Source organism: Silurus meridionalis, chromosome 19 (genome assembly GCF_014805685.1).
Source record: "Silurus meridionalis isolate SWU-2019-XX chromosome 19, ASM1480568v1, whole genome shotgun sequence".
NCBI classification, from domain to species: Eukaryota; Metazoa; Chordata; class Actinopteri; order Siluriformes; family Siluridae; genus Silurus; species Silurus meridionalis.
Genome location: NC_060902.1, coordinates 2,637,179 through 2,650,679, shown reverse-complemented (window position 1 = coordinate 2,650,679; position 13,501 = coordinate 2,637,179). Strand labels below are relative to the sequence as shown.

Below are 13,501 nucleotides of genomic sequence, written 5' to 3'. Positions count from 1 at the left end.
ACGCGTAGTTCACTTAACACAACCAGCAATAACAGTCTCCAATGAACTTAGACGCGCACTATGTTTTGAAGCATGCTGGATTTAAGACGCAGCCCACGACTATCAGTATAAAAGTGGGGAAAATGGTTTTGAGTATCTAATATGTGGGTGGTGAGGTGTGTATACCCGACAGATCAGCCTCCTAGTTGCCCCTCCAGTTGCCCCCAATTGCCCCCCAATTGCCCCCCAATTGCCCCCTAACCCCAAACCACTTTTCAATCCCCTCCACTGTGTAAATGTAGGATTTCAGATGACACCATTCTGATCCACAGGGGTCTGTGATGGGGTCTGAGCTTTATTACACTGGGGTATTAATATATGTTTACACTTTTGTAAACATATATTACAGATTACATATATTAAAAAGTTGCCCAAAACTAATTGCTGCCTTCTGGTGACATTACAGGCGGCTTATTTTTTTTTTGTTTTGTTTTTTTTTACAAAAAGTCCTCATTTCAGTCAATAACAGAGACAGTAAAGTGAATAAAGAACAAATGTGTGTGTGTGTTTGGAACTATGATAAAAGATTGGGAAATCTGTAATTAGTTGTTGAGAATAATCGTGATCACTGATTTGTCAGTAGGAAACAATGGTGATCTGTGATTGGTTTTGGGAACTATGGAGAGCTGTATTTAGTTGAACAGTAATCAGTGATTGGTTGTTTAAAACAATAGTGATCAATGATTGGTTGTTGGGAACTATGGAGAGCTGTATTCGGTTAAACAGTAATCAGTGATTGGTTGTTGGACACAGCCGTGATCAGTGATTGGTTGTTGAAAACAATAGTGATCCATGATTGATTGTTGGACAAATTGATGAATAGTGATTGGTTGTGGAAAATAGTGATCAGTGATTGTTGGAAAGAGTGATAATCTGTGATTGGTTGTTGGGAACCATGGAGAGCTGTTGATTGGTTAGAATAAAGGTGAACACTGATTGGTCAGTGGAAACATTGTTGATCTGTGAATAGTTGTTTGAATCAATAGTGATCAGTGATTGGCTGTTAAAAACAACATTGATCAGTGATTGTTGGAAGCAATTGATGATCAGTGATTGGTTGTTGAAAACAATAGTGATCAATGATCACTAGAAACAGTGTTAATCTGAAATTGGTTGTTAAGAACGGAGAATGGAGAGCACTGATTGGTCAGTGGGAAACAGTAGTGATCTGTGAATGGTTATTGGAATCCGTAGTGATCAATGATTGTTGGAAATAATTGTAATCTATGATTGGTTCCTTAAAAAAACAGTCTTAGTAATTGGTTGTTAAAAACAACAATGATCTGTGAGTGGTTGTTGAAGTAAATCATGATTGGCCAGTGGGAAGTGATGGGGATCTGTAATTGATTGTTGGAAAACAATACTGATTTATGGATGGTTTTGGTGATCAGGGGTTGTTTTTTTCTGACCACAGCTGTGATCAATGACTGGTTGTGGGGTTCATCAGCTGGCTCTTGCAAACGTGATTATTTGGGTCTCATGGTATAACCAGGAGCTGCGACATGAGATGCTGAAGAGGAATCGAGTGCAGGATGATCAGTACTCTAAAAGATCTGCACAGTAATTGAGTTGGCTCGATTTTTAAATAAAAATAAACAACTCAAACAGAAAGGTGAAAAAAATATATATTTTCTCATAACTTAATGCAGTCAAAATAATCTAAAACTCCACATATCTATTGGGAACAGGGCCTTTTCTGTTTGCTATTAAACAAAGGTATAAAAACAAAAAGACAAATTGGGTGTATGTATATATATATATATATATATATATATATATATATATATATATATATATATATATATATATATGAGTAAATTACATTTAAAAAAAAGCTGTAAAAATATATAATTGCACCTTCGTTCCATCTCCATGATGCAAATACACAGATATATTTTTTTAACCATGTCCGAGGCGACGAATCAAATGTTGAAAGTTCACCATCTTTTACAATAATTTTTTTATGTTGCATTTTAAACAAAAAACAACTGCTGCTTTCTAAACCTGCTGGTTACTGTAAGTCTTTTAAACACACTCCAGGCCTTGAAAATTCACCACAGAGAGCCAGATATTCCTGTTTAACAGGCCGTCCAACTTCCAGAGCCGACACTCGGATTCCTTCCCACATGCTTTATATATGCACTATATACAGCACACACACACACACACACACACACACACACACACTTGTTCTTTACTTTACGAGGACATTTTGTAAAAAATATATAAAATAAAATCATCCACAGTCAAAAAACAACAGAAAACAATTTCAATACTGATAATCTGGGTGGGAAAATGGAAAACTGATTAGAGGAGCGTAAAATCCAATACAACCCGTATGTTACAGTGTCCACTCGCTATATTTCAACCTGGAAATTTCATATTTCAATCTTGGAATTCAATCCAGATTTCTAAAACATGAGCTGGGAAGTTTCATCTCGTAATCAGAGCAATCCGGAAATCTTTTTCTCTCCGACATTCCCTCGTTTCGTGTTTTTTTTTTTTTTTTTTTTACATAACATTAGGACATTATAACATAACGCTTAGGACATAACATTGACATTATAACATTATGAGTGGTGAAGTGAATAGCACTGATTATCTCTTCGACATGGCCAGTGTTTTAGTCTAGTTGATGGGTAGAATGGGATTTTTAAAAAATACACAATTTTATATTCAGGTGTCGACAATATTTGCACCATATCGTGTCTTAAGGATTCTGGAAATTAGGAATAAATATAAAGGGTTTATGAATGCTTATGAACACGAAGCAAACAGCTAACAAGTTTTGAAAAAAAATTGTGTTCTTTTTTTAATAAAATCCCCACCACCAAATATTTGAAATATATTTCACAAATAAAATCACATCTATTTTTTAGATTTACGTGTTATAAAGGCCGAATGTAGGAAGTGTCGGTGCATAAGGGTAAAAGCGGTTTCAGCCGTACACCAGAGGATTTTACGGTACACAAAACACAGACACAACAAACGAATAGATAGATAAAAATAGAATGGCCCGTGAGCTTTTCGGTGAATTGCTTTTCACTTGTTTTTATTGTTGTACATAAGAAAATAACATTTTTCTTCAGCTGTTCAAAAAAAAAAAAAAGAAAAAAAAACACGTAACAAAAAATATAGAACCTACACACATCTCCAGCTACAAGACTGAGCAGCTACAGTATACTGGATGGCTTTAATAATGAAATTAAAGTGTTAATGCATTAAAAGGAGTCTGATAATAACATGAGAGAGAGAGAGAGAGAGAGAGAGAACAGAACCGGCCAGTGAAAACAAAAATTCAAAAATCTCTTCCACAAAGAAGAGAAAAATAAAAAGGGCATGAAAGATACCTGTTTCAATACTGTTTTTAAACCCTTATTGACTTCCACGTACTGATGAACCCCAGATTTAACGTAGAAACACTCAGAAGCACCGCCAGTCAAAACGTTTAGCTAGAATTAGTTTTTAAAGCATTTTCTTTTTTTTTGGCTTAATTTAATCTTCAAAAATGTTCAAATCAACAACAAAAAAAAAAAAAAAATAAATATATATATATATATATATATATATATATATATATATATATATATATATATATATATACACACAGTACAGACCAAAAGTTTGGACACACCTTCTCATTTTAAGAGTTTTCTTTATTTTCATGACTATGAAAATTGTAGTGTCACACTGAAGGCATCAAGGGCTATTTGACCAAGAAGGAGAGTGATGGGGTGCTGCCAGATGACCTGGCCTCCACAGTCACGGACCTGAACCCAATCGAGATGGTTTAGGGGTGAGCTGGACCGCAGAGTGAAGGCAAAAGGGCCAACAAGTGCCAAGCATCTCTCGGGGAACTCCTTCAAGACTGTTGAAAGACCATTTCAGGTGACTACCTCTTGAAGCTCATCAAGAGAATGCCAAGAGTGTGCAAAGCAGTAATCAAAGCAAAAGGTGGCTACTTTGAAGAACCTAGAATATGACATTTTTCAGTTGTTTCACACTTTTTTGTTATGTATATAATTCCATATATAATTCCACGTGTTCATTCATAGTTTTGATGCCTTCAGTGTGAATCTACAATTTTCATAGTCATGAAAATAAAGAAAACTCTTTGAATGAGAAGGTGTGTCCAAACTTTTGCTCTGTACTGTACATACATATATATATATATATATATATAAAATGAGTATTGAATGGTTGGTGGATTGGAAAATATTCATAATAACCATTACATTGGAACCATCTGGATCAGACGTCACCAACCACCGGGTTGTGGAAGTTCTGGTGAAACTTCTGGCTTTTAAGAGCCACTATTTAAATATATACTACATATATACACACACACACACACACACACACACACACACACACACACACACACACACACACACACACTGCCTGTTACAGTCTTTATGGTTTTCGAGACACATGCATGTTTCTTTTACTTCTATACAACAAACTGGAACTGGGCAGTGAATGAGTGGATGAAAGTTCTGTCGAATCCAAATGTGAGGTTTTTGGCTCTAACAGAGGAACATGTGCAAGATGGAGAACAGGAGTGAAGATGTGATAAGACTCCCTCACCCCCACACTCACACATAAAGGTGAAAGCGTAATGGTTTGGAGCAGCGAAGGTTGCAGACTTCTTCCAGAAAATGAGAGGAATCCTGAACCAACATGGCAACCGTTGCATACGTCCGTCTGGACTGCGGCTCATTGGAACCGAGTTCACCTTGCAACAAGACGATGAGCCGAATCGATCTCCATCATGGAATGTTCTCTCCAGTCACCACACCTAAATCCTCCTGAACTGCATCATTAAAAAAATCTCCAACCAGTGAAGAGCAACTTTGGCGAGTTTTACAGAAGTATTGCAGCTGAATATTTGGGGGATTTTTCAATGCAAATAAAGTTGAAAATGTGGAAATGTATACATTTGTTTGGTCAAAGTTCATCTTAATAGAGTTACATGACCGAGGTTGTTGCAAGAACACAAAAAGAACATGCGAGTGTTTCTCAAAAACCATAAAAGAGCAGGTGCTTTCACACTTTTCAGACACTGTATGTAGATATATTTAGATCTGGTCTGTAAGAATATAAAATAAAAAAAAGAAACTGGTCCACGGTGCACAGACGTTTGGTGCTGATCTAGATCCAACCTAAAAATCAGCTATCGCATGATACGAGAACATTATATTCATACCCCGAATAAAACCAATAAAAAAATAATAATTTATCTACGAAAAGAAATTATTTCACAATGAAGAGGGGGAAAAAAAATCTTATTTTTTTTTTAATGCAAATGTATTATTATTTAGTTTTTTTTTTACAAAAATGTGATTTTAATAAAATATATTTTTTGTGCATCTTATAAAAGTGTAATTATAATTGCTTTGTAATTGAGCATTATATATATTTCATTCTCACATTGCCCAGATCCTCTAGAATTAAACATTGTAGGCACATTTTTGTTTTAAAACTAATACTAAGCCTGTTATGAGTATTTTATCTACAGGTTTGATCTTTATTTTCTATCCTTCAAATACGCATTTATTATTAGTTGATCAATTGAGCTGAATTATATATATATATTTATGAAAGAATGGAGTCTTCATTGTGAGCACACTGTAACAGTCAGACGTAAAGCTGTAAACCAGGAGTTTGCATGTTGCGATGTAACATGAGAACAACAAGCGCGTGGAAGGTTTTTGGTTTATAAAATTCAGGATACGATACGAAGGAATGAATTTATAGCCGCTATAACGTAAGTGCTTGTGAAGGACATTCTGACATAAATAAAAAATTTGAATTCTTGATAAATAAAAGTATAAAAGAATAAAAAGATTTGTATGTAAATATGAAATTTTCAATGAAGAATTCTTTTTAATTTCTTGTTAGCTTAAATTTTTTTTTTTAATTAATGCTGGTTTTTAAAAGCAGCTTTTCGCACAATTTTTATTTATTTATTTATTACGATGTTTTTAAAACATCACCTGATTATTTCGTTTTTCTCGAAAATAAAAAAATCACGTTGAAACGTACCCGATTTCTGGAACAAACGAGTGTTAAACCCAGTATTGAAACAGTTAAAAAAAAAAAAAAACAACACAACAACGACGTAAAGCACCCTCGTTACGTAAGCACCACCGACCGTTATCCGATCTACGGTTGTACGCGAGCCGGAGTTAGTAATCCACCAGTGATTTCCGCGTTCCTCGTTCATGACTCCTCTATAAAAACGGCGAAAAATACGCAAGTAACCATAACACCACAAATTACTATAAAAAAAAGGCCACGGCAACAGTGTGGAAGCTTCAAAGCCTCCGATTAGCTTTCTTTTTTTTTTTTTTAAAGAAGGACGGAGATTAAAAAAAAAAGAAAGAGAAACCCTTCACTGATATATGATCGACAATCATATGGACGTAGCTTCATTTGTGTTAGAAATGTGAAACGCTCATCTGCTCTCGATGAAACGAATCGTAATATAGCTCTGCGCTCATAACTAGCTTATAAACCTCAAGTTTTTTTTTTTTCTGTCCTGAACCTGGGGATGCATCAATACCACGGATACTACACGTGCACAAGGTTTTATTTAGCATCTGTGTTCATGTGTTTATGCTACAAGGCTAGTTCTTTCTAATGCTAGCTACTGGTTTGAAATGAAGTGCTTTAGCTAGCTACATTAGCGTAGGGGTATGTTATGAGTCTGGGGGGGAAAAAACAAAAAAGATTCTGTCAGAGCTCTAATCAAAATATATATCTTTGTTAGGAAAAATGGTCAAAGAACAACAAAATATGAGAACACTGGAATATAAGAACGCTGAAGTGCAAGAGCTGTTTCCACCTGGCTTTGTTTCTAATACGTTCCTTTGTTCCTGTAACATTTAATAGCTTCAGGTTTACCAGGTTGCTTGGTATGTGGACAAAAAGTATTTGGACACCTGACATTTCCAGTCATATGTGGTTCCACAAAACTGGAGGCACACAATTCTACACGACATCTTTGGATATGCTAGCATGAACTTAAACTAGGAAACCCAAACCTGTTCCTGCATAACAAAGCCAGCTCTATGAAGATCTGCTCTAGATGGGTTGGAGTAGAAGATCTCGAGTGGCCAGCAAAAACGGGCACTAAATGTGAAAACGTGAGATTTTTTAAATGGTCAGGTGTCCACAAACTTATGTCCATACAAAGTCGTGTAGTAACGTTCGGTATCAGATTTTCTTACCTCGGTAATATCGACAAAGGATCGTGCGATACCAAATACCGCCACCTGTATCGATGCACCCCTCATCCTTAGCTTATGTGTTATTGTTTTTTTTTTTTTACAGTACGTAAGCGAAAAATTCATAAAACTTAGTGAACATCGTCGTACGCCAAAGTCCCACCCGTATGCGGGGATCTCTGGTTTGGCATTAGCTTCTCCCAACGATTGGAAAGATTCGGCGAGGCACAGCAGAGACGCACTTTAACATGATTTGGTTCAATCAGGGATGTGATTGGGCCGTGAAAAAGGAGACAGGAAGTGTTTCTTAGGCCAAAAAAAAAAAAAGAAGAAGAAAAGGGAAAAAATGTCAGTAACATCAAAGATAGATAGATAGATAGATAGATAGATAGATAGATAGATAGATAGATAGATAGATAGATAGATAGATAGATAGATAGATAGATAGATAGATAGATAGATAGATACTGGATCTTGCATTGATTTTCAGAGGCAGGAACTTTTCCAACCTTAAGTGCTATACATTAGATACTATTCCACGATAATACACCCATGCGCATGATCCAATCAGAGTCGCCGCCGCAGTGCATATTTAAAAAAGGTAACAATAACAATATACTGGATTATCTTCGTTTTTCGGCATACGTAGCATAGCATGGCATACATGAGCAGTATCCGGGAAGCTTAGGAGAGACACCATGCTTGGAACGTAAGGCAGTCTCGGAGACGTGCTTACGTCTGGACTTTTTGTGCAGTCTTTCAGATTATTCGGGAACGTCCGAACGAGCGCCGAGCTCGATCTCTCGCCAATCTGGTTTATACCGAGAGTAAAATCGGTACATGGTTAATGAAGTGCTGAAGCACATCTGCTTCGTGTAGGGCTCAACAATCACATCCCTGAGGTTCGAGTAAGTGTGATATTAGCACCGGGAAAAGCACAGATCTGAAGGAAAAAAAAAAAGCAGGAAGGAAGGATAGAAAGAAGGAAATAAAGGAAGGATCTAGCTTTTCCGGGTTTGGAGGAAGGATTGTGCAGCTTGACTTCAGACGCTCGGTCTGGCCAGTCTGCTGGCGCGTGGGCTCCTGTGCACCTTGGTGTGTTTGGACAGGTGGTCACTCCGGGCGAACTTCTTGTCGCACATGGTGCATTTGTAAGGCTTCACTCCCGAGTGCGAGCGGCGATGACGGGATAACTCATCCGAGCGCGAGAACCTACAGAAGTCAGGTGAAAAAGACATCAAAACATGGTAATCATCTACACAGGAGGGACAAAATATACTTCCTGATCCAAGGACGTATATCAAGGAGTCATATATTGATAAGAGTCCAAAAGTATTGGCACCCTCATGCAAACAATTGACAATTAATACAAAAACGCATTTAACTAGTGATGTAAAATACACGAGGGAACTAAATTACTTGATTGTTAATGTAAAAATTTGCAGTTTATTTTGGTGGGTTTTTTTTAAAGACACCTTTATTTACCGCCACCCCAAATTACATTCATATATTCATGTAACGCTGTTGCCAAGAAAAATAAAAAAGCACGAGTTTTGGAAACCTGTCTGTGCTTATATGATTTCTGTTGCAGCTGGAGTTAAAGAGCTCTCCCTTCACCCTGACTCAACGCGTTACAACGGCTTGTATCTAAACAGTAGCCGACCAAGAAAGTCATTGTTCACTGTCTTTCCTCCTTCCTTTCACAACTATTTCTCTCGGGAGTTTATCTTTTAGCATCGTTTAAAAAACGCACAACGATTTTCTCCCGATGCCGTGCAGCTCAGAACACAGGTGAGGTGCGTTTTTTCGTTTCTGTTCAGAAATTTCATTGGTCTAATATTATGGGGTTCAGTTTTTTGGCTTGAAGTTTGTGAAACCGGGAAAAACCCTGGAAAAATTAATAAATAAGCCGCTTCGTTGTTTAAGCCGCGGGGTTCAAAACGTGGGAAAAAAGTAGCGGCTTATAGTCCGAAATATGCGGTACTCAGATTCATAAATAGATTCGTTTACAAGTTCTATATTGCTAGTACTTTGTTCATTAATAATAATTGCAGAACGCTAATGTTACTACGCCAACCATGAAAAACTAAATCGTGATATTCGTAGCACATGGCGTCATTTTTACCATTCAGAAATTATTGCCACCCAAGAAATAGATGGTTATTCGATAAACCTGGGATTCTGCTCCTTGTTGTTGAAGGGTGGCAATAATTTTGCTAATATTATGATGTTAGAATGAATAGATAAGACGATATATCAGCATTACATCAAGGGTGGATCTAGAAAATTATTTATGGGGTGGCAATGGGGTGGCATGAGGATTATTAGGGGTGAACACTGAAGCAACATCCTTTCATGGTTCTTGTAGATTTAAGGAATGATAAACATATTCAGTGCATACACTGGGGCACATTTTTATATCCGTCTATGAAAATTAAATAAAGACTGACTCGACCTGCACCTGATAAACCTGATTGGAAAGACAAATTAAATAAGATGAAAATGTATATTTACCTTTTGTTTAACGAGTTTTATGCAAAAGTGTAGCGAGATTAATTCTACGCCTGTGGTACCCTAACCCTTAGTAACCCTTGAAGTGCCGCTGCTGTAAATTAGTCAAGGAAACTATTTTATACACCAGTTCTGGGGTGGCAGATGGGGTGGAAATACTTTTTCTTAGGGTGACAGTTGCCACCCCGTGCCACCCCAGTGGAAACCCTGCATTACATGTAAGAATATATGTATATAGTTAAATAATTGTGTTGTTTTTAAATGTTTGGGATATCAATTTGTGTTCTCAAACAACATAAACGCATTTTTTTTTTTACTAAATGATAAAACGAGAACCTCACCTCCACCCGCAGTTGGGCCAGCTGCACAGGTAGGGCTTCTCGCCGGTGTGTCTGCGGAAGTGAGCCTTCAGGTGGCTGCTCTTGGTGTACATTTTCTCACACCCGGGATGGGAACACTTGTGCACACGCAGGTTTTCAGTGGTGGGCCTGGGCGGGCGTGGAGGGATGGCTTTGACCAAGCTGGTCCCTGCTATGCCAACTGTCCGTAAGGTGATGGGCAGTGGAGCGATCTTCACATACTTTTGGTCTTGGCATCCGGTCTCACCCACAACAGGTAGTACGGTGGCAGAGGGCACCTGGGGGTAGATCAGGGCAACGTTCTGCCCTCCCTGTACACCCAGGACTAGGTGGGCCACCCGCAGTCCGTTGGCAGGGGGGTTGGTTTGTTGAAGCGGCTGGCTGATCTGCACCGGTTGAATCTGAAGCACCACTGGAGCTCCAACTAACACTGAAGCAGAGCTAGTTGTAGGGCTCGCGTTCTGACTAGCGGCGGTTTGGGTGGAAGGTTTGTCCGTCGTACTGTTTATCGGACTTGCAGGAGACGCAGCGCCTTTATCGCCGACCTGCTCCTTCTTCGCTTCTGGAATGACAAGACCTTTTTCCACAGTCTCCATCTTCTCCATCAAGAACTCCTCGATGTCCTCAAGAGTCGGCGAGAAGCTGCTCGAAACGTGCATCGTGAAATCGGGGAATCTGGAAACATCCTCCGAGCTTAAAGTGAAGTCCAAGTTCAAAAGTCCTTCTACTTCTTCTTCCTCCTCGGCGAGACCGGCGCCAGGGTCACCCGTCTCAGGGCTGGAGCAGGAGGCCGAACTGCCCCCTTCACTGCCTCCTGCCTCCATGCAGGGCAGCGTGAGCAGCATAAGTGAGTCATTAGCGATGGACACTGGCTTTTCACCCAATGAAACCATTTATTACAGTCCGGATTGAGAAAGGGCAGGTGAGTGACGGAGTGTATCACCGCAGACCCTTCGCTTGAATACCCCTAGAACACGAACCAGAAATCAGAATCAGTTTAAAACAAATTTCTGTAAAAAAAAAAAAAAAAAACGAAAATCGGAAACTTATCGCCAGGAACATAAGTTCGAGGAAAGTTCTTCGAAATCAGAATACAGACGATATTGCAGGATACAGAAAGATAACATGTAACGCATTATAAATATATATTTTGGTTTTTTTTTTTATGTTTTTTTTAATTCTTTGCATTTATTATATTAAGAACTTGTGATACGAAAGGAAACCTGACAGTATGTTGAAGAAAGCAAATGCAAGAAAAAATCTTATAGTCAAAGGCACTATAATTAAAGCGGTCATGCACCAACACTGGGTGCCAATAATTTAGCAAACTGCGTTTCTGGGGCGCATTAAACGTCACCATATGGTGTTTTTTTAACACCTCTGTGTGCATGTCAGCAATTATTTACCAATTTCTCTCCAAAAATACGAACTTCACTGCATGTTCTATTTCCCAGACAATCTAACAACCTAATCTCGGATTATAACTCGGATTTACGGGGCTTCTAAAATGCATTTGTTTATGTTTTGTTCTGTTTTTATCTTTAGTTTTTTTTAGTCTATTCTGCGCAAAACGTGCGCAGCCGCATTCCTCCTCCTCCCCCAAAGCCACGCCGAAAGTGCGTCTGGATCCGCAGTGCGTTTGCAAAGAAAAAAAATAATAATACAAGAAAATTACAACTAAAAATCCTAACTGGTTGAAGATTTCCTCTCTAAAAAACTGAAAAAACAATACACACACACGAAAGCAAAGTGTCGGAAGAAGGGGGAAATGCATTCTGCGTTTTTTCTGCGCAGGGTCACAGAGAAGCGCGCCCCCTTCCCTTTTCCTGAACGCCGCGTGCGACTGTTGTTTTTTTTTTTTTTTTTAACGTTAAACGTCCGGAAATGGCGTCTTGATGTTGGTTTACCTTGATTAAAAAATACCCCGAGACCTCCGTTGTGAGATGAAACTCGACCCGTCCTGGACGTGGGCTCCTTTTTTTTATTTTATTTGAAATAATTACTGTAGCTGAAGATCTCGTCCTTGCCTCGGTTCCATGTTGGCATTTTCTAGGAGGGCCCCCCCCTGTCACATGACGGCACGGATCCGGTTCCTTCGCTCTGATTGGCTAGCCTTGCGGAGGCTCGCCTTGAGACGGCGCGTCTGATTGGTCGATCCGCCACGTTCTCATGCATTATTTATTTGGAGGGGAAGCCAGGCGAGAGCACGAGGCCACGCTGAAAAACAGTCAGCCAGACATACACTGCTCGGCCACTTTATTAGGAACACTGTTCCACTAATCATCTTCTCCTGCCTCTTTCAAACCAACCACCTGCATGTCTTCCTTCACCACACCCATCAACCTCCTCCTTAGCCTTTCTCTTTTCCTCCATCCTAATCATTCTTCCACCCATATTCCCCATGCCCCTTCTTCACACATCACCTAACCATCTCTCTCTCATCTTGTCTCCAAAATGTCCTACCTGCATTCTCCATCTGATAATCCCATTTCAATCCAATCAGCCCACACCATCTTCATCTCCGCCACTGTCTCTTAAACATACCACATAGCAGGTCTCAAGTCATCGGGTCTCACCACATTCTGGAAACTTTCCATTTCACTCTTAAAGATCAGGCCTTTGTAGTGCAAACAAAGATGAAATAAAATCCAGACGTTCTTCTCCTGTTGTGTGTGCAGGAAGTTACAGCTCTACCTCTGCCATGTTAATCTGAATTCTATGTGACTCTCAGGACACGCGCTCCAGTAACAGTTCAAATACTGGTCATAAATTATTGGTCACTTTCTAAATAATAGTATTAGTCACCATGGAGAAGATCTCACTCATAACATCCGTTTAGTTTTTAACGAACTGCATAGTGGATTTTTTTTATCTTTTTATAGTTACTTTAGGTGCATCTGAACATCTGCACGTTCTAGCAGCTGTTTTTACAAACTCTTTCCATAAACGTCTCCTCATGGTAGACATTATCACGTCAGTGATTTCACACGTTTAATCTGTAGGGCGTTCGCCATACACGTCTCTGTAATAATAATAATAATAATAATAATAATAATAATAATAAATATTACAACTTTATATTAACATAAAATAATAACAATAATATTAACATATAATTATTGGTATTATTTTTTAATATTATAATAAAAATAATGCATTTTATTTAAAGGTGCCTTTCAAAACACTTAAGGACACCGAGTGATCATCATAAAAATCAATACAACAAACAGCGAATGTGAAAAAACACAAATCTGAACAGATTTCTAGGACATGATTTTAAAGTGGTCAGAAAGTCACTTTCTCATATTGATTGTGGAAGAGAATTCCAGAGATGAGGAGCAGCCCAGCTAAACCCCATAGTGA

At 38.5% G+C, this 13,501-nt stretch overlaps 1 protein-coding gene across 1 annotated transcript; it reads right to left on the bottom strand.

The window, feature by feature from the left end:
• Window positions 1-4,443: 4,443 nt before the first annotated feature.
• Window positions 4,444-12,182, bottom strand: si:ch211-117k10.3 (Krueppel-like factor 15). The gene is made up of 3 exons (XM_046875539.1): window positions 12,046-12,182; window positions 10,121-11,105; window positions 4,444-8,480 (listed from the first exon to the last, which is right to left on the bottom strand). The coding sequence occupies exons 2-3, from the start codon at window positions 11,029-11,031 to the stop codon at window positions 8,312-8,314; spliced, it is 1,080 nt and encodes a 359-aa protein (XP_046731495.1). The 5' UTR covers window positions 11,032-11,105; window positions 12,046-12,182; the 3' UTR covers window positions 4,444-8,311.
• Between the last annotated feature and the right edge of the window lie 1,319 nt (window positions 12,183-13,501).

Excerpts from the sequence above, each read along its gene's own strand:
- si:ch211-117k10.3 (XM_046875539.1), bottom strand. The coding sequence starts at position 11,031 with ATGGTTTCATTGGGTGAAAAGCCAGTGTCCATCGCTAATGACTCACTT. Across the intron at positions 8,481-10,120 it reads TGGCCCAACTGCGGGTGGAG|GTTCTCGCGCTCGGATGAGT; the intron begins GTGAGGTTCTCG and ends TGACTTCTGTAG.